This window comes from Pogoniulus pusillus, chromosome 5, assembly GCF_015220805.1.
Source record: "Pogoniulus pusillus isolate bPogPus1 chromosome 5, bPogPus1.pri, whole genome shotgun sequence".
Lineage (NCBI taxonomy): Eukaryota > Metazoa > Chordata > Aves > Piciformes > Lybiidae > Pogoniulus > Pogoniulus pusillus.
The window spans coordinates 24,847,040-24,874,663 of record NC_087268.1 but is presented as its reverse complement, the minus strand read 5'-3'; the positions used below and the strand labels follow the sequence as shown (position 1 = coordinate 24,874,663).

The 27,624-nt window shown below is 40.4% G+C and overlaps 1 protein-coding gene across 10 annotated transcripts in view; it reads left to right on the top strand.

The window, feature by feature from the left end:
• Window positions 1-27,624, top strand: part of INPP4A (inositol polyphosphate-4-phosphatase type I A) — a 140,226-nt gene that overhangs the window by 97,427 nt on the left and 15,175 nt on the right. For 7 of the 10 annotated variants that reach the window (XM_064143544.1, XM_064143541.1, XM_064143536.1 and 4 more), the window contains exons 11-22: window positions 4,712-4,842; window positions 4,983-5,087; window positions 5,874-5,982; window positions 7,498-7,515; window positions 10,012-10,195; window positions 11,605-11,823; window positions 12,861-12,999; window positions 16,524-16,556; window positions 20,535-20,707; window positions 22,111-22,234; window positions 23,145-23,271; window positions 25,537-25,677. In XM_064143544.1, coding sequence (XP_063999614.1) covers window positions 4,712-4,842; window positions 4,983-5,087; window positions 5,874-5,982; window positions 7,498-7,515; window positions 10,012-10,195; window positions 11,605-11,823; window positions 12,861-12,999; window positions 16,524-16,556; window positions 20,535-20,707; window positions 22,111-22,234; window positions 23,145-23,271; window positions 25,537-25,677 — 1,503 coding nt within the window. The remainder of the gene's footprint in view (window positions 1-4,711; window positions 4,843-4,982; window positions 5,088-5,873; window positions 5,983-7,497; window positions 7,516-10,011; window positions 10,196-11,604; window positions 11,824-12,860; window positions 13,000-16,523; window positions 16,557-20,534; window positions 20,708-22,110; window positions 22,235-23,144; window positions 23,272-25,536; window positions 25,678-27,624) is intronic. The other 3 variants (XM_064143545.1, XM_064143539.1, XM_064143543.1) reach the window with 1 other exon arrangement.

Sequence of the window (27,624 nt, the reverse complement as noted above, 5' to 3'; positions counted from 1 at the left end):
GAACAGCCCCAGGGATGGCGACTCCACCACCTCCCCGGGCAGCCCATTCCAGTGCCCAATGACTCTCTCAGTGAAGAACTTTCTCCTCACCTCCAGCCTAAATTTTCCCTGACGTAGCTTGAGGCTGTGTCCTCTTGTTCTGGTGCTGGCCACCTGAGAGAAGAGAGCAACCTCCTCCTGGCCACAACCACCCCTCAGGTAGTTGTAGACAGCAATAAGGTCACCCCTGAGCCTCCTCTTCTCCAGGCTAAGCAATCCCAGCTCCCTCAGCCTCTCCTCATGGGGCTTGTGCTCAAGGCCTCTAACCAGCCTCGTTGCCCTTCTCTGGACACGTTCCAGCACGTCAACATCTCTCTTGAATTGAGGAGCCCAAAACTGAACACAGTACTCAAGGTGTGGTCTAACCAATGCAGAGTACAGGGGCAGAATGACCTCCCTGCTCCTGCTGACCACACCATTCCTGATGCAGGCCAGGAACTTGATTTTGCTTTTCCAAAATTCACATTGATTTTTTTTTTCTGCTGTTTTTGGTTTTCTTGTTACACTTCTCACACTAAAGAGTTGTGAGATCTTAGATGCTCAAGAGAGTATACTGTGTCTTGGCAGCTCTCCTACTACAACCTTGATGAAGGTGGTTTAAGATACACCATTATGTATTTTGACATGGATTATTCATTGTTCAATTTAGCTCTTTGTTTCTCTACAGCTTTCCTCACAGTACATTTAAAAGCACCTATTCGTTATGAGCTACAGCTCTATAATAATGTAAAGAGTTGGCAAGCTTATCCATAAGGTGCCATCTGTGATGCATGTAGTTTAAAGACTTGGAGATAATAAGAGGAGAATTTAGGGTGAGTGGGGAGCAAAGACATGGCTTTCTGTAAGACTGTGGGCAGTGAAGTTTCTTTAAGGACTTAACCATGAAGTGTGATTGTTCAGAGGCAATTGCTAAAATCGCGTAGAGATTGATGCATACATATTGTATGCAGTTATGTGTTAATGACAGCCCAAGTGATGGCTTATTCAACTTCGTATGCTCTGACTTGTCTGACTCAAAGATAAATACAAGTTTTATGTAATTGGCAAGAAAGACTCCCTTATCCCTGCTCAATTACATGCACAATCACACTTTGTATTCTCAGATTTAGCCAAGTGGTCTTTTCTTCATGCTCCATGGTGCAGCCCAGAGAAATTCCAGACAGCTGCACAAGCCTTGCTAGTTCTGTATTAACATCCTGGTGACTTTAGAAAATGTCCTTGCATAATCACAACTGCTGTGCATTACATAAAGCTCTAAGACATAGGTTCAGTATCTGCATCACTGATATAGACTATGAGATTGAGTGCGCCCTCAGCAAGTTCGCTGATGATACTAAGCTGGCTGGTGTGGTTGATGCATCTGAAGGATGGGATGCCATCCAGAGGGACATAGACAAGCTGGAGAAGTAGGCTGAGGTGAACCTCATGAGGTTCAATAAGGCAAATCACAAGGTCCTGTGCCTGAGTAGAAGCAATCCTCAGTACCAATACAGGCTGGGGGATGATGTGGTCCTGAGGGACATGGTTTAGTGATGACCTGGCAGTGCTGGGTTAATGGTTGGATTTGATGATCTTAAAGTTCTCATCCAAGAAAAAGAATTCTGTGATTCTTTTATGAAATTGAGTGCAGCCCTGTGGAAAAGGAGATAGTGGTTGTGCTAGTTTGAAGCTAGTGGTGTGTAAGAAGCTTGACGTGAGCCAGACATGTGCACTTGCAGTCCAGAAGGCCAAACATATTCTGGGCTGCATCGAAAGAAGCAAGGTTAGCAGGCTTAGAGAGGTGATTCTGCCACTCTGCTCTGGTGAGACCTCACCTGGACTACTGTGTCCAGTTCTGGAGTCCTCAGCACAGACAGGATATGAAACTGTGTGCTCATTTGAAGCTAGCTGGAATATTTTAGTGAGAAGAGTTAGATTATAGGTTGTGAAAAGGAACCAGTGGTGGTGTCTACTTCACTCATAGGCTTGCTGAGATGTATAAAAACAAGAACATAAAAATAGACAAGACAGTTAGTCTCTGTCACAGCTGGTGTCTGCGCTTGCTCCCTGGGCTGCTTTCTGTATAACTAATCCTTCTGCTTTTTAACCCCCCTCACCAACCCTCCAAGATCACCTTGCACGTAAGGCAAACTCTGGGATAAGGTAGAGGGGTTGAAAGAAGGTGGAAAGGAGATTGGGAGCTCCTCCTGGGGACTGTTTTCTGGGAGGGGTGTTGTGTTTCTGTAACACCTTTAACTTGTTTATTTCTGTATGTAGCTGTATACATTTATGATATATTATGTACGCTGTAAATATAGCTTCATTCCTTAACTTCCACTCAGCTGAGTCTAGTCTGGGTGATTTCATTGTAGGTGGGGGGGAGGAAAACCCCCACCCAAACCGTCACAGACTGCTGGAGCAGGTCCAGAGTGGGGCAACCTAGATGAATAGAGGGTTGGAGCACCTGTCCTATGAAGATAGGCCGAGAGAGTTGGAATTGTTCAGTCTGGAGAAGAGAAGGCTCCAGGGGGACCTTTTAGCAGTCTTCTGGTAACTGAAAAGGGCCTACAGGATAGCTGGAGAGGGACTATTTATAAGGGTCTGTAGTGATAGGACAAAGGACAATGGTTTTAAACTAGAGCAGGAGAGTTTTGGATTAGACATTAGGAAGAAATTCTTCATTATAAGGATGGTGAGACACTGGAATGGGCTGCCCAGATAAGTTATGGACACCTCATCCCTGAAAGTGTCAGATGAGGCTTTGAGCAACCTGATCTAGTGGGACGTGTCCATGGCAGTAGGTTGGAAATAGATGATATTTAAAGTCTCTTCCAATTCGAGCTGTTCTATGATTCTCTTTGAAAGGAAATGTCTAACTGGAGGGATATTTCGGCCACCTAATTATGGTATGCACATCTCCTTCTGTCTTAGTCCTGTGAGACAAAAAAGTAAAAAAAATGTTAGGATGTGAATTTGCTTCAGGAGGACCTGGGCTCATATGCATTACTAGTTTTGAGCAGTGAGTTTGACAGAGTAGTTAGTCATAATAGCATCTTTTGCTGAAGCAGATTATGAGATGAAACTGGAAGTGTCTTTTTCCAAGTCACTGATAAATATAGCTTATGCTTGCCAATTGGCAAATTGATGTTTTTCTTGGAAATTTGCTTCATTTTGATAATATCCTGAATACTGTGAACTAGGACACTGAGAGAACTGCAAAAAAGCACTGCTGGATCCTTCTGCCAGATGATTGTTCTACATTTTCTGGGGCAATGTGATGATGAGTTGTGTGTGGTGATGACTTGCTTACCTTTTCCCTTCTTCCTATACTCTGAATACTGTCTTAATGCAGACAGTAATAAAAGTATGATGTGAAATACATTGACTCATTTTTCAGCAGTGTGGGAGACTGTAGCACGATATTGCCATGTGTGACCGAAAACTTAGCAGTCAGAGTGCAGTGGGAATCATAGAATCAACTAGGTTGGAAGAGACCTCCAAGATCATCCAGTCCAACCTATCCCCCAGCCCTAGCCAGTCAACTAGACCATGGCACCAAGTGCCTCATCCAGTCTTTTCTTGAACACCTCCAGGGATGGTGACTCCACCACCTCCTTGGGCAGCCCATTCCAATGCCAATCACTCTCTCTGGGAAGAACTTCCTCCTAACATCCAGCCTATACTTCCCCTGGCACAACTTGAGACTCTGTCCCCTTGTTCTGTTGCTGGTTGTCTGGGAGAAGAGACCAGCGTCCACCTGGCTACAACCTCCCTTCAGGTAGTTGTAGACAGCAATGAGGTCACCCTGAGCCTCCTCTTCTCCAGGCTAAACAACCCCAGCTCCCTCAGCCTCTCCTCATAGGGTTTGTGTTCCAGGCCCCTCACCAGCTTTGTCACCCTTCTCTGGACACCTTCCAGCACCTCAACATCTCTCTTGAATTGAGTGGCCCAGAACTGGACACAATACTCAAGGTGTGGTCTGAGCAGTGCTGAGTACAGGGGAAACTGAGAGTTTTTCCTGTTCATGTCTACATGTATCCAGTCCTCCTTTATTCTACCTGCAGTGAAACCTGAATGCTGAATAATAATCCCGAATCTCAGATGAGAGATTTGCTTGCTCAGTTTTTGTTTCTCCAAACCTTTATTGGTATTTATTCTTCTTAGGCCCTGACTGCCTGACTTGGAAAACTGTTGTGTAGATACCTGGTCAGTGCAGATACTCCTTGTACCTAATGTCAGATAGGTGCTAATCTCCCAACTAACTCTGTCATAGTTCTGATTTCATTTGAGAGCCATCAAGGTTCCTTGAAGTAGCCTAAAAAGTTCTTCATTCTTCTAAGTCACCTGAGATGATGACAGTGCACATGATTTACAAATCATCGTGTAGTTCGAGAGTTCCTGCAGAAAGATGAGAAGCTTTGGTTTTGACCAACACTTGAGGCTCCTGGGGAGAACATTGTGTATTCTGCCTGTGAGAAACCTACAGATCTTGAAGCAGAGCTCAACAGTTATGCTTTGGTATACATTTGGGAGCATTTGCAGTCTGGGGAGTAGGTTAGACCAGAGTGAATTGAGAATGTGTCAGATGAGGATGGTGCTACGTTCATTTAAGGTAATACTCAGTCTTGGACAATAAGGCTAAATACCTCTCTTTCCAGCACGCCACTCCTTACCCTCCGTTTTTTATCCCTAGGGTTTGTGAGCTGGAAGAATTGGGAGAATTGTCTCCTTGTTGGGAAAGCCTTCGTCGACAAATAGTTACTCAGTACCAAACAATTATTTTAACTTACCAGGAAAATCTAACTGATTTGCACCAGTATAAAGGTAATTCCTTTTTCTGTGATAGCTTGATGCTTCTGAACATGGTTGTTAGTGCTTTTCTGAAACTAGGAACCCAGAATGTTTTAGTTAAAAAAAACTTATACTATTATTAGATTTCATACTTACTTTCTTGCATTTCTCAGGTCCTTCATTTAAAGCCAGTAGCTTGAAAGCTGATAAAAAATTGGAATTTGTCCCTACAAATTTACATATACAGAGAATGAGAGTCCAGGATGATGGAGGATCAGGTATTTGTTCCTTTCTCTCTTTTTTTCACCTTACTCAGTTACTTTTCTCTCTATTCTTCATTAAAAAAAATAATTCCATCCTTAACCATAGAGACAAGATTCTAGAAACTAATGCTCTGTAGTATTAGTACTACTTGGCATTTTTAAAGCACCCTCTCAAGTGGTGTAAGCATAATTATTGCTGTTCTGCAGGTGGAAAAATGAGATTCTGGAGTTAACTATGCCCTAGGTGACATAAGTCAGCCTTTGTACTAGGGAATATATTCAACTAAGCTGTTGTGTCCCTTCCAATCATTTTGAATTGTGGCAGAATAGCAGAGGTTCTGACTGCTGTTTATTGCTACACTTACGTCTGTTTTCTTTGAAATGATCGTGTATGGTTGTGAAAAAGTGCACCAGTTTGTTCACACCAGGTTTATTTCTTCACAGACACCCTAGATTTTCCCTTCCCTTAACTATAATCTCCACTAAGAATGGGCACACACGTCTCATGTATTCAGGTGAGGGATTCTGATAATGGCAGTTTTATTGTAGAGATCAATGTTCAAGGCTTCTTTTTCACAGTCTGTCTTCTGAACAGAGGACCAGCAGTCAAGTACAGTTCTTTCACCTCAGAAATACTTGATGGGTTTCCAGGGCCTCTAACAATTCAGTTTGCCATGTCCTTCAAGAACTGGCATGAAGTTTTGCAAAAATTACTTTCAGAGTAGTTTTTAATTTCCACGAAGGTTTGTCTGTACTTGAGATTACAGACTTTGATTTGTAAGTCTTTTTTGTCCATCCCAGATCAGAACTACGACATAGTCACCATAGGAGCACCAGCAGCTCATTGTCAAGGCTTTAAATCAGGTGGCTTGCGGAAAAAACTGCATAAATTTGAAGAGGCAAAGAAACAGTAAGTAGAAATGTCCTGTCAGTTGTTTTCATGCCTTTTCTTCCTAGTTTGTGCTCAGTGATTTGAAAAACCGCTTCATTCTGTGTTTTTGTTGCACTTCAGTTAATAGTTCTACTATATAATGTGGAGACTATTCCATGTCTTTTTCCAAGGAAGGAGAGGGAAAAGAAATTCCCCTTTATATTGCTGTATTTGTTTGTTCATCTAGTTTAACTATTTCAGATGTTGGGTTTGTGTTCTGCCTAATTGTGGTTTAAAAGATGTCTCTGTAGAATGTCATTGGTTGCACTGTATCATGCTTTCAACTCGTTATTTTCAGGAGGCTTTCACCCCTCGTAAAGTCAAGGTTCTATTATTGAACTCTCTTTAGTACAGAACAGTTGTGCCTGATAGGTAAATTCCTTGCTGACAACTTGGATTGAGTTCTGGTATTATTGGTGAAGGCTTTTCTGTGTGCTTCAAGGTTTATGAGTAGATCAGGCTTCTGAATCTAGCCTCACTCTACAGGCAGAATAGTTGACCTCCACAGTCCTGTCTTCCAGACTTAGTAACCTCTCTGGAACTGTAATCACATGTACCAAAGGAAGGGGCAGAATTTGTAATAGTGACATGTGCTAAAGGGAGAAAATTTCATGGCACCCACTCCAGCTCCCCAGAAAGAGATAATGCTGTCTGGATTCACATTACTTTGGTGCAGCATGGAGAACTGAAGGAACAATAAGAAAAACAGTACAAGGAAAGCCAGGAAAAGGGAGACCTTAATCTTTCTACAAAGAAAGATTTGGAGGGAGGAAGGAATGTGTCGGAACCAGGCTCTGCCAACTGCAGTTACTTTTGACAGTGAAGTGAATAGCAGCATCCTGTCAACATCAGTCAGATATATACTGATAAAAAGAGTGGTGCCAAAGTATGTCTAGTGCAATTACTCCTGACTTAGAGTGCAGTAGCACTGTGTGCTGGCTCGCCCTTTCTCTTCTTGTGATACTGCCACTGCTTTCTAAAATAACCTACTTCTGTCAGCCTAGCTACTGAAGTGGGCCTTAATCCTGCAATATCTGAATTCCCCCTCTTTTTTTTTTTACCCTCGCCCAAGAATCAAGTTGATCAAAGAGCTTAGTTTTTTCTTTTCCTCAGAGCTTTATGAAACCATTCTCTCTGGGTACATGAAAACTTCAGATTCAGCATGTGAAGACTTTCATTTTAAGTACCTCTGTGTTACCATAAAAGCAAGTATTAGTAGAACTGAGATCCATCTCCTCAGTTTCACTCTGCAATAGATATCATTCAGTTCTTCTCCCATCAGCAAAGCTGTGCTTGGTGCATCCACAACATTTCCCCAGAACAACAAATGGCAACCTGTGATTTTTTGTTTACAAGTTTAATTGTTACGTACCTGCTTTGTTGAAAACATGACTCAAATTATTTTCCCAAACGTCTTTTGTTTTCTTTTCTGCTTTTGGTATTTGCTAACAATCTGCTGATTTTATTTTGATTTTGTTTTGTTTTGTTTTTTAGCAGTTATGAAGAGTGTTGGTGAGTTTTCTGTTTCTGAGGGTTCTGTAGAAAGGGTTTCTGTTCTTTGGGTTGTTTTGTTTTTCTTTGTTTTCTTTGGCAAAGACCTGGTGTGTTTCAAAGTGTGCAGGGCTTTTTAATGTCATGCATCATGGCATCCCTAATTGTGCTCCAAGTAATTGTAGCTGCTTTGTAGTAAGTGATATGTGAATGAATTTCATTTCATCTGCAATGTTTGTTTGTAATGAACAGCTAGCTTCCTGGCTCTCTCTGATCATAAGAAGTTAGAAAGCTGAAGAACAGAATGCCAGTTTTTATATCTTTTCCTCTGTTATTTCCAGGGAAAAGTGCCTGGAGACACAAACTTTCTGACAGAGGTTGAAGATAATTAAGATAACTCCATGTATTTTTAAACCTTTATGGAAATAGATTTGGCATGGTTTATATTTTTGTAACACTTCTTCATTTAAATATCTCAACTTTTGTTCATTTTTCCTCATGTGTTGTTCGGTGCTATGAAAAGGAAACATTGCTTGGTGGTTCAACATCACAGAAGTTCTGCTCTAAATTCCTCATATTAAAGGTTGAACCCCTAATTCACTGAGAGTTTAAGGCTGTATTACAGTTTGGTGATATAGTACAATGAGAGCTGTTCATTTGAAAAAGCAATTGCAGGTTGGAAAGTAAATATACGTAAACCTTACACTGTAATTTTTTCCCCCAGTCATACCGGCAAATGTTTGTGATTTAAAAAGTAATAATTATAAATCAAATCTCACTATGTTGCATGGCCTTTCATGCCAAATATGTCTTTATGCATGTTAACCACACTGTCTTGGAAATAAATTGCTCAGAGGAATCGTCACTAAGATCAATAGAGAGCACAAATCACCTACAGAAAAAGTACTAAAAGCTGAGATCAATTTGCTGTGTGGCATAGCAGTACTGAGGAGTGGTTGTTCTCTGTGCCACTTAGGTGGGTGACCAGAGGGACACAAATAAGGAAACTCCTTCAAGAATCACTTCAGCATTATATCCTTTGAAAGTAATTGCCCCATCTTTTCTCATAATGGATCTCAGACAGATACTGGGATTAAGCTTCTCCCTTGCCTTAATATCAGTTAAGGGACACGAACTGGTATTTGTGGTAATGATGTGAAAGTGTGCTCCAAGCAACCTCCCTGTCTTACCTCACAGACACACTGCAGAAATTGCCAGCAGATGATGATCCTGATCTGAGGTAACTGTGCCTGGAAAAGAAACTCTTCTCTTTGTAGTTTCTTGGCGTAGCTGTGTCCATTGAACAGTGAGATCAGTGTACACAGTAGGTTCTTCTGTGCTGTTACTATGCTGAAGCTATTTATTACTGGAAAAAAATAATCAAATATAGTATATGGTTGCTGTCACCTCTTGCTCGATGCCATGTCATGAATGGGCATCACACTTGCCACAGCTGGAACTGATCATTGTATAGTTTTCCTATTGGGAGGAAAAAAGCAACATATTGCCTGGCAAAGGGAGTTGGTGGATTGATTTCAAATAGTTAACTAAAAGTTATTGTCAGAGATAAATGCCAACTTTTTTTAAATGACTCTTCTCAGGTAGAATTAGCTCACCCTTTAGGAGTGCTAGTTTTTCTCCAGCAGTTAAAGAGGGCATCCAGTCACCTGTCTTAATCTGCATAAGTGATAAGACATCTAACCTTAGAAGACATAAACTATTTTCCTCAACTGCCAAGAAAGCAGTCTTACTGGAGCTGCAGCATTCCAATCTCTTGTATATGGTTTATTAGTATAGTTCATTTCCCTTACTATTTGGAAAAGGACAAAATTTGGTATTGCTTTATATTGTTGCAGTTGAGCTCATAATAGAGTTGTATGATGTCCCTAATTCATGCTAACAGAAGACTACACCAAGGACATAATCCTTGGATTAGCCTGGAGATATATTTTGGGTTTTATATATCATAAGATTGCTTTTGCTGGTGTAATTTGAATAAGGCATGCAATTGAGGGAAGGATATACTATTAGAAGGATTTTTTATTAATACCACAGCATTTGCATCATGGATCTGGGCGGCATTTCTCCATCAGGAGTGCGGATTTTCTTTTCATGGCACTAGTAGCTATGCTGTAAAGCAGGTTTGTAAACCAGGTCTCAATAAAGTGTCTGTGTTGTAAGCAGAGGGAGAGTGGAGCACGCTGCCTCTGCACACAGCGGTTTAGTATCTTAAGGCAAAATCAATCACCCACATTCTTCCAAACAAAATTGTCCCTCTGGTATTGACCTCTCAGCATTGAGCCCCTTGGCATAAGGGGTTAGTAAATATGTATCTCAATGCTTTCAGTAAAGGCAGAGTAGGGTCAAGTTCCTGCTGTGCAATTGCCCACTGGCCTTTCATTGTTGATTGCTAGCTTAGGTAAATTTTTGTTGTCTGGTATTAATTCCCCAGCATGCCACTGTAATGTGTGTACCTCTAGATCAATTTTCCCTCTAAAATCAGTTTTTCTTTTTCAGCACTTCAACAAGTTCCCAGTCCATAATATACATCCCACAGGACATCATTAGAGCAAAGGAAATTATTGCACAAATCAACACTCTGAAAACGCAAGTCAGTTACTATGCAGAAAGGCTCTCAAGAGCTGCCAAGGATAGATCAGCTAATGGTCTTGAAAGAACACTTGCCATCCTAGCAGACAAGGTAGGAGAACAATAGATTTCCACACTGAAGCAGAGCATATTCATTTCTTTCCTCCTGTTTCTATCTTTAGTAGGTTTTCTTGAAGCGTCTGTTTTGCTGTGTTCAGTATTCTATTGTAACGTGTACAATCCTAAAGAAAAAGCAAAATCACACCAGCCTTTAACATTTGCAGCTTTTTATTTAGATTGCCTCCTTTTCATGCGCTTGCCTTCACCTCCTCTTGAGGGTACAGTGGAGAGCAATGTTTGCTGCTCCCCTCTATTCATACCATACTCCAGGAATGTGCATTCTTCGCTTACTTTTATACCCTTTTCTCCATAACCACCTCAGGTTTTCTTAGTTCCTCTTTGAGGAGGAATTAAATGTTTTTAATGTTCTTCTGAGTCATTTATGAAGTGGCAACAACCAAGCAAAACTTAATGAAAAAAAAAAATCTGTATTTTTCCACTGGTTAAATAAGGAGTAATGGTGGCATAACCTTTGCTTGAGTTACAGTAATGTGAATCAGTTATTCCTTGATGAGTGCTAACAGAAACCAGGTGGAGCCATAGCTGAACACAATCTTATTTACAGGACAAGACAAAACAAAACAAAACCAAACCACCAAAAAAAAAACCCAACCAAATACAGTTTTCATGACCTCTTCTGTCCCTGAAACAGATCTGAAGATTGTAAATGACAGTAATGGCCACTTATCTTGCCACTAATTTTCCTAGTGGAGGGGGTATGCATACAGCCTTGCAGAGTGCAAGAAATAATGTGACCCTGTGTAGATGTAGTATTTATTATGATATTCACTCTAAATGAGTACAATGTGTGTAACTGACCTGCAGGACTTTTTGCAGCTGGGCAATATGTGTATAACTTAGTAAGGATTTTTTGTTGTTGTTTGGTTTACAGTAGACACACAGGTCAGATGCTTTTCGTATTTACATAATTTAGAGGAAACCTTTAACCCAACACCACTAAAGACTGCATTGATTAGTGGGTTAAATCTTCATCCTTCCTATTAAATCCTGTTATAATTTCAGACATGGTAGTGGAGGTGAAGCATGGTCTTTCTGGTGTGGCAGCTATTGTGAGGCGTATAAAAATGTCTACACATTGTTCTAAGCTTTCATCAAATGGAGAATGATCTGAAAATAAAGGTGACTTGCACATTTATTAGTGAATTTTTCAACGTTTACAAGGCTAGTGTAAAAGTACAGGCTTTTGAAAAGTACTATTTGTGTCTTGGGATCTTATCTTGCCTTTTAAAGTCATCCTCTAAAACAATTTTCAAAAGGCACTTTAGAGACTGCAAAACAAGGTTTAGTTTCTTCTACAGAACACCAGTTTGATTTTCTTTTTGCAAAAGAATGTAGTATAAATCATGTACAGAATAACAACAGTTGTTACAATGTGTTTAGACCCGACAACTTGTCACAGTCTGTGACTGCAAGCTGTTGGCAAATTCAATACACGGACTGAATGCTGCAAGGCCAGACTATATAGCTTCAAAAGCATCTCCGACCGCTGGAGAAGGGGAGCAAGTGATGCTGAGAAACGATCAAGATACGCTTGTGGCCAGATGGACAGGAAGAAATAGCAGGTCTTCTCTGCAGGTGGATTGGCATGAAGAAGAATGGGTATGTTTGCTTGATGGAGCCATGAATATTTCTTCTTTTTAGTTTTTGTTTTCTGTATTTCTTTTATTTGTAAGCTTTGTAACAACTCACCAGATACATACAGGATGTCTATTTTGGAAATACTGGTTGACTAGCAAAGACACTTCCTTCATTCTATGCTCTGTTACTCCTTGGCATAGAGATACAAAGAATCCTTAATAAAGGCATCCAGATCTCCTAGAGAGCAGAGATAATTTGAAGTTGGTTCCAATGGAAGGTAAATAACTTTTTTTTAAGTGAAAAAATGACCATACAACAAAGGGCTCTTACACTTCTCCAAGATAAAGCATATTTTCTGTGTCTTAGTGATATGATTCAGCCTGCTGGCTTTTATTCTCATCCAAATATTTAGAATTTGCAATCCATCTCAGTTTTGATTATGATGAGCACAAAGAATTTAATTCATGGAAGTGGATGAAATCACAAAAATAGTCAAGATTAATTAAAACTATTGTTAATATAGTGAAATATCAATTTAGAAGTTAGATCAAATTTATTTGGGAAATTGATCCTTACTGGGTTTAATAGTTTTGGAATACTTTGGCTTACAGTCACAGTGCTGACATGAATAAAGCCAACTTAGTTGTTTAGAGAGTAATGGACTGCAATAATTTTGCCTGTATTCACTGAGTTATGTAGGAAAAAAAGATTTGTGATTGTATACAATTATTATATCAAACATGATTTTCAAGAATAAACAATAGTGCCAACTGGAAATTTCTATAATAGCACAGGAAGAGGCACTCAAAATTGATTAGAAAATTTATTTAGAAAGTAGTTGGTTTTTTTACCACACAAGTCATGTTGCTACATATTGTTGACATGTTGGTATACATAATTTATATATCCAGAGTTTGTGTGTTCAAATGTAAATGTATCCCAGAGAAACTCTGCAGAGGAATTGTGACTAGAATCCTAAGAGGAAATACATTGACAAAGGTTTTGTTGCCCAGTGTCTCTTTTCCTTTTAAATTGAGAAAGAGATGTTTTCTTTTAAGGAGAAAGTTTGGCTGAATGTTGACAAAAGCCTGGAGTGTATTATACAGAGAGTGGACAAACTTCTCCAGAAGGAGCGCCTTCAAAGTGACAGCTGTGAAGATGTTTTCCAGTGTGACACCAGCAGTACTAGTAAGAAAGGTAATCGGGACACTCGTGCCTATTGGATAAACCCAGAAGATTTAAATAAGACCTCATCATCCTCATCACCACCTTCATCCTCGCCATCCTGTGCATGCCATTCTCTCAGAAAGACAAGTGCGTATAGTCAGACACTGCTTCTCACTGCTGCTCCCTTGCTGTGCGCTGGCATCATTCTTAAGCTTCTGTTGCATCCTCCCATGTGTCTGTGGTTCAGTGGTGGTGTTAAGCACTGGTGGCAGGCAGAAAGGGCTGATGGCATACAGGGAACTGCTAAGACCTCAATTTTGAAGTCCCCATCCCAATCAAATAATTGCCCAATCCATTGATGGCAATGGCATTTGTTTTCCACACTGGATGTTCTAAGCTGGTAAACCAGGTGTTTGGATTAGCATATGTCAAATGCCACCTCTGGTGGCTTTCCTGTTGGCTTCAGCTTCTTTGCAGCAATCAAAGCTTATTACCATGAACTTTTATAAAAGATAAGCTGGGCTGCCAGAAGATAAGAGAGGAGCCAAGCAATCCTGTAGACTGAGCTGAGCTTGTATGAACCTACTGGAGCTTAAAGCAAGTTTATCCCAAATTGACAAAAGCTGTGGTGCTGAGACTCTCAATTAGACTTCTTGTAGCTGGAAGGTAGGAGTTGGCAGTGCAAGCTCTCAGTGAAATAATCCTATCAAAATTTGAGTTAGAGTGAGTGCTAGATTGAATCCAGCATAATACCATGAGCATGTGAATGAAAGATATCCTTATCAGTTTAGGATAACAATTTTGCAGCTGTGCATTAAATTTCAGAATTATTTCACTTACATATGCATTCATTAGACTTATTCTCACATTCTTTACATGTGGTCACTATAATTTGGCCACTTAATAGAGCGTGTGTGCCAAGTTAAGCTCTAGAAATACTGATTTGTGTTTTCACATCGTTTTTCCTGTTCTGGCTTACCATTTAATGTCCCTTTGTCCCTTACTGTGTGCGTCTGTGACTTCATGTCCATCCCATTGTTAATGTTGCAGTGGGAGGCAGTAACTTAAGGAAAAGAAAGCAAGAAGGAAGTTAAAATAAATGTTAATCTGTTTTTGTGTAGCTTTGTACATGTTGTGTACTATTAGCTGAGTGTCTTAAATTGACCATATTATTCTACATTAGACTGACATTTTTGTGTATTGTAAAGAAACAGGTGACTTAGTTCTTGTTTCAGATTGTGTTCTCCATTGTTTTTTGACTAAATTTCTTCTACAAGTTTACTATTTTTTCATGTGTTCTTTTTTTTTTCTAGCTAGTTTACATGACGTTTTATAAGTATTTACCTTAAGGCTTTATCAGTGCAATTCAATGCACCTTCATATCAATGATTAAAAGTTGTGTATTTTTATTTTATTAAAAAGAATGGAAAAAATCTGTGGTAGGTGATAATAGAAGATTTTCCCCAGAAAATTTTATGCCAAAAAGCATCTTAGAAAAAGAACCTTTTTTTTCCCCATGTTTGGGCTGTCTTTTAAATCTGCTGTGGAGCTCGACACAGCATATAAATGCTGCATTAGCAGCACTTACCTACCAAAGGAGGTTTTTTGTGCCAAGAGTTTCTGTAAGCTTTCCATGCTGTTCCTCCAAAATAGGGTGAAAAATCCTTTCCCTGTAAACCACAGAACCTGGGACAGAAACATTAAATCAAACAAGCATCACAACCTTTAAAGCCAAGGGGCTTGCTGCCACTTTCCAGTTCCGCTTGTGTGTTTGGATCCAATCTGAAGTCTGACTGTCAACCAATTTTGGGTGATTTTAACTTAAAAAATCCTGGAGAGAGAATCCTGTTTCTTAGGTATCTGGTGCAAACAGTGTTCATAGGTCTAATGAGCATTTGAATTGCACTTGGGAAGCCATCTGTAGTTCTGAATTTATGGTATTTTTGACAGAGGAACAGGTCCAATGCTAGGGAAAAATCCTGGCCTCATCAGGATCAGTGAGAATTTTCCCACTGAGTTACCTTCCTTGAATCCACACCAAACCTATCTGTTACAAAGTTTCGAACTAAAAGAAGGTGGATTCAGACTAGATATCTTTTCACAATGTGGGTGATGAAACACTAGCACAGGTTGTCCAGAGAAGTAGAAGATGCTCCATCCCTGGAAACATTCAAGGTCAGGCTGGACAAGGCTCTGAGCAACCTGATCTAGTTAAAGTTGTCTCCACTCATTCAGTGGGGCTGGATTAGATGATGTTTAAAGGTCACTTCCAAACCAAACAATTCTATGCTTTTTGAAAAAAATCCCCTTTCACTCTTGCTCTCCACAACTGGTGCAGGAATAACTGATGGATAAAGAAAATCCTAAGTTCAGAATGACAGCTTCTTAACACTTTTTCCTTGTCATATGTTCAAGGAACTAGCACTTTTTCTGTTAATAATTCTGAGTTTTGAATAAACAACACTGAGCAGAGAGTGACTAGAATTTAATGTTTTTTAATCAATGTAAAAAACAGCAGATCAAGATGGTTCCAGAACTGGTAAAAGAGAGACAGTAGAATGCTACTGAAGGACTGTAGATGATCTGTCAAGAAATTAATGTATATAAAAGAAAAGACTTCCTGAAAGAGTAGATGGGAGATGTAAGGAATGATTTTAATTTTTTGCTGTTGTTGCCATAGGATTAGTCATTCATTACTAAAGTTGTATAGGGGCATGTAACTTCTTTAATGAATATGATGATTTTTAATTTACAGCAATTATTTTATCTTGGATTGTCAAGCTCATTTGACTATCCTAATGCATACAAATATATTTGATATTTTCTGTTATTGTTTTCTAGTTCTTAATTCATTGGCTAGTGAATCCAGGTATAAACCACAGATGTTGAAATCCTATTAGTGTAATAAACTACTTTTCATTAATGGGAGATGTAATGTAACAGGATGCATATAATTTTTTTTACTGTTTGCATTGCGTTGTAGTGGATTTTCATCTGACAGCTTGTTTGTCCCACTGAAGCGAGTGTGGACCACTCATGGGCTTTACTGGTGAAATTTCAGCCCTTAATGTACAATCCAGTGCTTATGTTAACTATCTCAGAAGTTGTAGACTAGAAATTTGCCTAAAATAGCTAAATATTGTTGAGACTGCCTTTGATGTAATTTTCTGTTAAATGCACTGAACTTAAGGACTAGGCTTTTGCTGTTTCGTTAGGCAGCCTTACTGCCAGTTTCTCCTGCAGTTTCACTAAACCAGTGGTCCTCAAATAGTCCCCTGTGGTTTGTTGGAGATTGACAGTGTGCTTGCCAGTAATCCACAGAGAGTCCTGGAACTAGCAGGTACTGGCTTTCCTCCAAGTCCCCATCCAAATGTTCAGAAACAGTGGAGTGGAGGAGGCAGCCCATGCCTTTGGTGCCCACAGGCAAAGGAGTACCTCTGCTCAGCTCTTCTTCCCTCGGTTTGAGAACCCTAGCATTGAGCATTTGAGTTGCTTATGTTTAGACTGTGTTGCTGCTTCTTAATCATGCATGTTGCCCCTCCATTTCTGTGCAGATTGCAGCCCTCCTCCGGAAGAATCTGCCCCAGGTATGTGCATTCATGGCTTCTGCTTCTTCTGAAAATTGCAGAGAATTGTTCATAATTAACAACTGAACAACTGCTTTGCTGTTAAGATTGACCATTGTGAAATGGTAGTGCTCTGCAATATCACGTGAGTTACCTAAGCATATGGAGAAGTTATTGTTTCCTGATAGTGCAAGGGGATATCTGGTAACTTCTCATTTTCAGGAACAGGAGAGCACTTGCTCCTCACCTCTGGTTCCTCTAGTTGTTGTGTTTTAGCAAACTATTGTAGATGACAATAATTTGAGGTCTGTTCCGAATCTCATTGAAATCTATGAAAATCTGACTCTTCAGACGTGCCCTTTCATATGTGCTGTTGAGTTGGCCTTTCTGAATGAGAACTCCTTCTGACCATGGAGCAGTCAACAAGGCCGATGGGAAATCTCTGTGGTGGGTACACTACATGCCACGTAGTGTAGGACACAAATCTTAATGTGTCAGAGTACAGAATTTAGGAGACTTTCATTTCGCTGTTGGTCTTCTTTCCTCTGCCTTCAAACTTCTGCACATTTGTGTTACATTTACAAGGTTTGAATATTGTGCCTCTGTGATGCCACCCTCTCCCACACAGATGGCTGTAATTTCTCCCATTTTAAAGTAGTTTATTATGAGTTCAGTGAAAGCTCAGTCATTGAGCAGTATGGACTCTTGGGTTTAGTGCAGCCAGTGGGAAATAAAGCCCCAGTGCAGGTACAATCTTCATGAAATATATTACTGTTGTTGTTGGCTATCCACCCTGCTTCTTTCTATCACTTTGAAAACCATTTTAACCAATGAAAGGGTCCACACATTTTTAATTCTTGAAAAATCCCTTTAGTTTTTTCAAAACACAAATGTGGCACATTAATTACTCTCATCTTTAAAATAACTGCATAGCATTCATTTAAGGCAGTGATGTCACTCCAGCTAGGTACTCAGTATACCCAAAACTGCATTTTAAACTTAAGTGACTGAAGCTGCAGTATAATGAAGCACTTCTTGCTTCTCTCTGAAGCCAAATGTGATACTGTGTGCTTAAGAATAAGTGTATTTTACTGAATCAGGGCTAAGACACTACCACTTATTAAATAAATCTGGGTTTTAGAGATCATGAGCCCTTGCAACTCTGACCTAAACCAAAGGCACCTGTAGGCTCCTCAGTACTTTGGTTTATAAACAGAAAGCATTGTTTAATATGAAGACTAAAAATACCTTTTCAAGGCTCTGGAGAACATTATTTTAAGTGCTTTTATTGCTCTGGAGAAGACAGACTATTAGGGGGGAAAAAATCAAACACTTTTCCTACCTGTCATTAGGGGACACAGTCTCAAGTTGTGCCAGGGTAGGTATAGGCTGGATATTAGGAAGAAGTTCTTCACAGAGAGAGTGATTTCCCATTGGAATGGGCTGCCCAGGGGGGTGGTGGAGGCACTGTCCCTGGGGGTCTTCAAGAAAAGACTGGATGAGGCACTTAGTGCCATGGTCTAGTTGACTGGATAGGGCAGGGTGATAGTTTGGACTGGATGATCTTGGAGGTCTCTTCCAACCTGGTTGATTCTATGATCCTTGATTTATACAGACTTTGTATATTCTCTTAACAAGACATCATTTTTTAATAAAATAGCCAGTAGGTATGATCAGAGAAGATTCATTATTTGAACCCATAGGCCTTCTCAGTCTCTCTTCTCACAGTATCACAGTATCACCAAGGCTGGAAGAGACCTCACAGATCATCAAGTCCAACCCTTTACCACAGAGCTCAAGGCTAGACCATGGCACCAAGTGCCATGTCCAATCTTGCCTTGAACAGCTCCAGGGATGGCGACTCCACCACCTCCCCGGGCAGCCCATTCCAGTGTCCAATGACTCTCTCAGTGAAGAACTTTCTCCTCACCTCGAGCCTAAATTTCCCCTGATGTAGCTCGAGGCTGTGTCCTCTCGTTCTGGTGCTGGCCAAAATGCTACATTTCAAAGTGTACATCATGGTATGACAAATGATTTTTCCTGATTTCCTCAAGTAAATCTTAATAACTGCTTTATCTTCAGGCAGGCTGATATACCAACAGATTACTTTGTGATTGCCCTAGACAAACATATTTCAAACAAAGTGCTGCCAGACACACCACAGTTTTAGATTTCTACCGAGTTAACAGTTGCACACTTGTATGTCTACCCAGGCAATGAGATTACGATGATGCGCCAGAGAAGCATTTCATGTCTTTTTGTCATTTGCATTTGGTTATAGGAAAGCTGTCAACGCACTAAGGGAAACACTGTATCATCTGTGTTTTCCTTTTCAAGTGTTTCTGGGGTCACATTATGGCATCTGATTTGTTTTGAGAGAAAAAACTTAATAGAATGTAAAAGGCAAGCTGTAGTTCGTTGCCTATTTTGACGTTTCCTGCCTTTTTTTTTTAATGGCACTGGAACAGAGTCAAGCAACTTCCCCTTTATGTAGTTTAGTAGGTTGTCTACCACATAGGCAAAATCAAAAAGGATAGTTCTGTTAATCTTGTCAGTTATGTTTCTGTTAGCAGATATCCAAAATTCCCCTCTTTGGATGGTTATCAAAGAAACTATTATCACTAGCTTATAGTCCTGCCTTTGAGACAAAAAATGAAACAACTTTCTGCCAGGGCCTTGGAAGTGCCTCACTGATACAGGTTCTGGTCTGTGTGTTGCTTTGTTCCTGCAGCCACCCAAGCTGGGGGTTATGTGTGTTCCATTTGTGAGCACCAGTGCTTTTTAAAAATGAGACACATTGTTCTTCCCTTTTAAAAGAGAAATGTTCTTCTGTTTCAACGTTATATTAAGGAGGCCAAAACCAAAGTAGTGTTCTATTTACTTTGTGTAATGCAGAGAGAATAGACTTTGGTACAGAGTTTGAATATTTTTTTTTTTACAGTCATGGAAATGTTTTTTTTTTTTTGGGAGGGGGAGGGAATTGGTTTCATTTTGTGGGTTTGTTTTGTTTTCTTGTTCTAGGGGTTGAGTGGGTTGGTTTGTTTGTTTTTAATGGGTCATTGATTTAAGACAAAAGATTAAAAAGGAAAATAAAAGAAACTGAGTTTGTGGGCCATTTTAAGGCAGAAGAATTTCTTAGGTAGAAGGCAGGCACAACATCTGGAGCCCTGAAATAGAACTTTGGTAAGCCAGTTTGATTGCCATTTCCTGTGTAGGATCTTGAGCAGTTCCTATGGAACATAGCTCATGTATTTCAGTAGAAGTCAAGATCTGAACTACTTCCAAGGAGCTGCCTAACTCACTTCTAAAGCACTATTCTTAATGTTTCTTGCTACCTCGCTCTAAGCCTTCAAAGCCACTCAGCAGACAGTGGATGCTTAAAAGAGCACCTACATAGATTTTTCACTTCTCAACCTTATTATTCCTGTGCTGCAAACGGGAGATAAGTATCATTTTATCTCGCTGAGATGCAACAAGGATCAATAAGATGGTGAGGCATTTGAATGACCTATGAGTCCACAAAAGATTCAAAACCAAGCTATTTGGGAGAAATCTCATTGACAGAAATGGCTAAGCGGAAGTTCACTATTTCTGTTATACAATGGACTTCATGCTGTCTGTCCACATAGGCACTGTGAAAGGGCATGTTGGAACGTGCACATGCAGTTATATACACTTGTGTATATAGACTTTCATGTCTCTGTTACGCTTTCCAAATCAGCTGCTGTATAGCCTGTTCCGTGGGCACAAATCTGGGAGCTATTACATGGTCAGTAAAGTCACACCAGCCTTAAAGTTCTCCATGTTCTCCTCATGCAATAACCACTCTGTAAAATTACCTCTTTAATAATAAGCAGAGAGTAACCAGCCAACCGAAATAAAACAAGTCCTACATGGGAATTATCAACAACTTTGGCTTGCAATAGGAAATGTCTTCTTAATGCATGGCTCTTAGTTTCGATAAAACACAGCACTGATAATTCTTTTTCTTTTTATCAGGTGAATGGAGTGAAGCTCTTTATCCCTTGCTGACAACGCTCACAGACTGTGTAGCCATGATGAGTGACAAGGCAAAGAAAGCCATGGTCTTTTTATTAATGCAGGACAGTGCTCCAACAATAGGACTCTGCCTCAGTCTTCAGTATCGCAGGGATGTTGTCTTCTGCCAAACTGTGAGCAAGCAAATAGGCATGATTTGATTGTAATTTGATGTGTGTTGGGCTTTACATGAAATATGAAAGATTACTGTTTTCAGCTTTTTTTCAGATCTATTCTGCTCTCAGGTTTAACACTATGATCTCCTCTCACAGGCTGTGCTATCCTGGCCTTACTAGTCACTTACAGGCATTTGACAGTATATAACTCAAGCGTCTCCCTCAGATATACAATCACTGTTTATTTAAAAAAGAAAAAAACAACCAGCAAACAAAACCTCAGAACTAGTGAGAATATACTGCTGTCTACAGAAGCAACCTTTGCATTCCAATGCCATCAAACTAAAACCAGAAGCAAAATGTGAAAGAGGGGTGAAAACCCAGGAGTGGAAAGTGTATTCTCTTGATTTTTTCTTTTTCTTGTTTTCTGCATTGAGAAAACCAAAGGGACCTGCAGCTTCTAAGGAGAGAACTCAAGCTACAGGGAGAAGAAAATGAGTGCTGTTTTTCCCTAGAAGTTCTGTTTCTGGGCCTGCTGGGGTCTCTTTTTGTCAGCTGGTGTCTGCACTAAAAATACTTCTGCCCACCACACTTCTGTGGTGTGTCTGCTTCCCTGTGAAATCAGTATCTCATTCATTTATTTCCAACAGCTTATCTCTTATTTGGTACAAATGCTGTCCTAAAATGTGAATTAAGGATTTTTTTTTTTTTGTACAAAACCCACTTCATATTGCAGATAATTTCTAAACACAGTGCTTCAAATATGTTTACTCATCATAAAAAGAACTTTATTCTCTTTTGCATGATTCTGTAACAGTCATTCACCTGTGTACATAGCATATTGTAATCACCTGGGAAATTCCTCTGTTGGCAAAGTGAATTGACACTAGTACTAATCTTAGATTTCAGTACTAATCTTAGTACTAGGTCTTCGGGACTTTGTTCTGAATATCTCACAACAGCAGAATTTGAATCTCTTCCTAATGCAAACAAGTACTGCATTTTTATGCTTTCTTAACATGCCATTTAAAAAATACTCATACTACCAAAATTCAACAGCTCTGTTGCTTTTCCACCTTTATCTAAACCAATTCTCCAAGTGGACTCTTGCAGACCCTAATAAAAGTGACTGTGTCCAGAAAACAAACAGGTGCAAGATCAACAGCAATCCCATTTTGGGAGAGCTTATGAGATGAAGACAGCATGCCCTAGATCATCAGATCATGTTTGAATGCATTTTGTTTTTTTGTTGGTTGGTTGTCACTCTTCCTTGCAACTGAATAGAGATACTTAAGGGAAAAGAGCATCAGTCTTAACAGATTTTATGTCACCTCTTGTATGTGATATTGTTTCTGTTTGAGACTGAAGAGTCTGGCTTTGGTCTTGAATCATTTCACTATTATCTGTTTTCTCTCCCACAGCTGACAGCTCTCATTTGTGGTTTCATTATCAAGCTGAGGAACTGCTTGCATGATGATGGATTTCTAAGGCAACTCTACACCATTGGCTTACTGGCACAGTTTGAGAGCCTGCTGAGCACTTACGGTAAAGGCACAGGGCAAGTGGGTAGTATTAGCTGCTGAGTCAGTAAATGCTGCATTAAACTGGCTACATCAGGATATGTGTTTGTGACAGTCTGCAGCTTAACTGAAAAATACTTCTGAAAACTGAAATGCAACACCAGATTATATCTGGAGTACTTAATTAGGTAACAACTGAACTTCTTTGCATTTAACTGAATTAACTGTAAAAGATAAATTGTACTTGCTTTATGTCAGTGGTTTTGGGGTGGTGGTGTTTGTTTTTTGTCATTGTTTGGGAGTTTTGTGTGGGTTTGGTGGGGTTTTTTGGGGTTTTTTTTTGTGGGTTGTTTTTTTTTTAAGGTATCCTATTGATAATTTCTTCAGAAAGGAAATGGTTTAAATTTTGTTTAAGATGGGAAAAAAACTCTGCCCAAATTACGCTTCTAGAATTTTCTTGACCTCCTCTAGTCTTACAGTACACAGTCAAATTAAAAAGAGAATACAAAAAAGGAAAGTACTTCACCAGAAAATGTTTCACTCTCCTGTTTTAACAGCCATCTGAGCACCAGTTAGGGGATGCATTCGTTACTGAGCAAATGTGGAATACTTTGTAAGTTTTTCAGAACACTTTCCCAACACAAAGGATATCATGGCTGTGACAATGCTGAAATTTACTAATATCATCTAAATTCGAAAATCAGCATATAATCTACTTGAAGAATGGTAGGCTGGACTGTGCTAGTGTTTTCTGAACTCACTGGACCTATAAAATCAGTTGTGACTATATCCAAGAGCAGTCCATAGGTCAAAGTGAAGAACTGGAGTCCAGAGCTGCTTTGTTTGATGATAGCCTACATTCATCAGCAAACTGGGAATGGGAAGTTGTATGTAATGAGTAATGATTATGATTCACTTTTATTTCCTTGATTTAGGGGAGGAGCTGGCAATGCTGGAGGACATGAGCTTGGGAATCATGGACTTGAGGAATGTAACCTTTAAAGTAACTCAGGCCACATCAAATACATCTACTGACATGCTGCCAGTCATCACTGGAAATCGGTAAAAAAAAAGGCAGGGGAAGGAACAGGAAGTGTGGTGGGACTGCAGAGGGGAGAAGCAGTTATACTGCACTTGAAACTAATTATGTGCTTTTGTACTGTTTTGAAGTGGACTTACTCCTTTTTACTGACGTTTCATTTTACAGGAAGCTGAGCCAAAAAGGGAGATATGGCAAGGCTCAAATCATGGCAGTATTGTTTTACATGTAGTCTTCCTCAATCATAAACCAGAAGCATTCAGTCTCTTCTTAAGCACTTGTGCTGTTTTAATATTTTAGACAGGCTCTTGAGGCTGATCTCAGTTTCACTGCTTTTGGTCAGTGCTTTACTGTATGTATCTGAAATTCACTGATCAGTTATCAGTGCTTTCTGTGTGCCACTGTACAATGGCCAGCAGTTAGCACAACAGGACGTTGGCAGTTGGGCTGCTGTTGAGGTGAGGCTTATTTAGGATCAATTTCCAAACTATCCAAGGCAAGCCGTCTTTAACAGATGCTTGTGAAACTCCAGTGTCCTGCTCATTTTGGCCTCTGAGCCAAAAAGAGATATTTTAAAGTTTGAGCTTAAAAAGCTTTTTTTTTCCCCAAGAAAGCCTGAAGTAACAAATGTTTGCATCCTTACATAAAGTGGGAGCGATCTGCTACAGCTTTATTGTCATGTGAAGCTATCAGAACAGTCATACTTCAGTTTAAATGCCTCATTCTGCTTATCAGCTGGTCCTGCACTGGGTTTTGACATGGGGCTGATGAGCCACTGCAACACAATTCTTGCCCAGCAGGAGATAATTCATAGATGAGGATGAAACTGTGGGAGGACAGAGGTCTCATGAAAGTCAATGTTTCACTATTTCTATATGCCAGTCTTTAGAATATTTTCATTTTGAATCTGCTTTCTGGAGGAAATAAGGCTTATTCAATTACAGTGTGCTGTACCAAGCTCTGCTGTAGCTTAGCCTGCTTTTGTCCACATCTGAAAAGGCTGGAATTCTCAAAGATAAAAATGTTTAGAGGAATTTTGTTGTGCAATTGTCATTGATATGCAATGAAAAGTGCCCTGGTTGAAAGAGGTCTACAGCGTGGTCATTTATGTCACAGAAATTCCTGAAACCTGTGGAAGTGGCTGACAACTGACAGAAAATTCCTTTTGAATAAAATCTTTACTTGAAACTTGCCATCAGCTATAGGGCACTAATCAGCAGGAATCCAGTCTTCAATAGTTTCAGATTTGATAGTGTTGTTTATTATTTTGCTGCATAGATTATATTCAACAAAGAGAAGAAAGAAATCACACATTTATTTTGGTGCAAAAAGCTGGGAACTTTACATTTAGAGGTGAAAAAAGGATTTTTGCTTTCAGATGCAGAATAGGGTTTGTATGATCATCTGATGTAAATGTAGGGCAGACGAGTTTTGATTGCCTGCTTACATATGTCTTGGAGCTCTTTTGCTATACTTAAGAGTATACACTGTACTTGAGAGTTCTGCACTGTAAAGACGTGGATGTAGCACCCAGACAGCTCAGAGGTTAATACACAGCACTTGTGTCTTGGCAGTTCCAGTTTAGGGTAATATGACATCTGTGCCAATGTCATGGGTTAAGGTAAGTTGTGTTACCTTACATTTGCCACGAGATAAAGTATATTGAGTGTTCCTTGCTTGTAGCTCAAGTGACCCAAGGTAGGAGCAGCTTAAAGGTGACCCTTTAAGCAGGAGCAGCCTAAATGCCTGACTCCTAAGTCCCTGTATCAGTGCCTTTGTTAGCTTCCCCTGCAACCCAGTGTGGTTGGGTTGCTATGATCGTTACCTTTATCCCTCTGCTCAGAAATGTCAGTACTACTTACTGTATGGAAAAGTGCATCCTTTAATGCATATGCATTATCAGTAGACTCTGTCACTGTGAAATCAAATGTATTTGACTCCTGATGAGATGGCACATGCCAAAATTTGGGGATTTCTACCCAAGTTGTGCAAGACCTGCAGTATTAATGATCAGAGATAAATCAGCTTCTGTCAGGAAATTGGCAGATCTGATTGAAATGTCCATGAGAATGTAAAATGAACATTATGGATTGGTGCAAGTTTGTGTTTTGAAGTAGAATGTTTTTTTATTAGGAACAAGCTGTGGGAGTTCTTTAAGTCATCTGTCTTGACTGATACTTGTTTTCCAATAGTTGTATTATATTCTAGATGTTATCCCTCCTTACATAACTCATTCTCAAAATGCAGCTTTTGTATCTTTATGTCTAATAGCTGTTTATTCCTTGCAGTGACGGATTTAATGTGAGGATCCCTTTGCCAAGCGCCTTGTTTGATTTGCTGCCACGAGAGATTCAAAGTGGCATGTTACTGAGAGTTCAGCCTGTTCTTTTCAATGTGGGAATCAATGAGCAGCAAACCCTTGCAGAGAAGTATGTACCTTGATGGCAGTTCAGCAGTCTCCTGTTCTGATGGAAGCATGTCTCTCTCTATGGAGTTGCACTGTTGCATTATTAAGTGATTCAATTTCTCCAATACATGAACAAGGGAATTCTAAATGAAGTTGTCAAATGCAAAACAAACCTTAAAAAGGCACATAGCTATGGAGCTCCTTATCTCATGGGTTTGAGTCTAGTGCATGTTTATATGGTTCAGGAGTGAATTTACAGAATGGGAAATCTGTCATAGGCCACAGAGGTGCTGCCTGTGACTTGAGACTTCTGTAACAGTTCAGTACAAGCTGAAAGATCATTCTGACTATTGCTTTAGATTTGGTTTTACATTCTTCCCTAGACTCTCTTTTATTGGGCACTGTCAAAAAAAACCAGAATTGTGGGCTACATGGACTTCGGGTTTAACATATCCTCACAGTACTTACATAATGCAATACTGTTTCGGTAAAGTTGAAAAATATAATTATGTAATTATATTTGCTAGGCAACTGTTCAGCTTTGGAAGATTCACCAGAGCTTCCCTCTATTATGACCATATCCTGTAAAGAATATATTGACAGAGCACTGATCTAATGGGGAATTCTAGTGAAGTCAGGCACATGCACTTTGCGATAGCAACCTTGGTATGTAGGTGAAGTGTGCAGTGTGACGGGGGACAGCCAGGAAAAGTCTAACGAAAGCATGCCAACAGCTGCTGTTGTCCACTGTTGCCTGTAAAGGGAGCCAAAGGTGAGCAGCACAGTTAACAAATGGCAGCACTGCATACATATATATAGGTAGATGACACGACTCGTGCCATTTTTGACAGTATTTATTATATTTATGGTTGTTTACTCTTAGATAAACATTTCTTATTTACATCAGCCCATGGCTTGGATGGCAACACCTTGTGCTGGATTAGGAACTGGCTGGAGGGCCGGACCCAGAGAGTGGTGGTGAATGGTGCCACATCCAGCTGGTGGCTGTCACTAGTGGTGTCCCTCAGGGATCTGTGCTGGGCCCCATCCTCTTTAACATCTTCATAGATGATCTGGATGAGGGCATCGAGTCAGTCATCAGCAAGTTTGCAGATGACACAAAGCTGGGGGCAGATGTGACTGAGTTGGAAGGCAGAAGGGCTCTGCAGCGGGACCTTGACCGCCTGTACAGATGGGCAGAGTCCAATGGGATGGGGTTCAATAGCTCCAAGTGCAGGGTGCTGCACTTTGGCTACAACAACCCCATGGAGAGATACAGGCTGGGGTCGGAGTGGCTGGAGAGCAGCCAGACAGAGAGGGATCTGGGGGTACTGATTGATACCCGCCTGAACATGAGCCAGCAGTGTGCCCAGGTGGCCAAGAGAGCCAGTGGCATCCTGGCCTGCATCAGGAATGGTGTGGTCAGCAGGAGCAGGGAGGTCATTCTGCCCCTGTACTCTGCACTGGTTAGACCACACCTTGAGTATTGTGTTCAGTTCTGGGCTCCCCAGTTTAAAAGGGACGTTGAGATGCTTGAGCGTGTCCAGAGAAGGGCAACGAGGCTGGTGAGAGGCCTTGAGCACAGGCCCTATGAGGAGAGGCTGAGGGAGCTGGGATTGTTTAGCCTGGAGAAGAGGAGGCTCAGGGGTGACCTTATTGCTGTCTACAACTACCTGAGGGGTGGTTGTGGCCAGGGGGAGGTTGCTCTCTTCTCTCAGGTGGCCAGCGCCAGAACGAGAGGACACAGCCTCAGGCTGCGCCAGGGGAGATTTAGGCTCGAGGTGAGGAGAAAGTTCTTCACTGAGAGAGTCATTGGACACTGGAATGGGCTGCCTGGGGAGGTGGTGGAGTCGCCGTCCCTGGAGCTGTTCAAGGCAAGGTTGGACGTGGCACTTGGTTCCATGGTCTAGCCTTGAGCTCTGTGGTAAAGGGTTGGACTCGATGATCTGTGAGGTCTCTTCCAACCCTG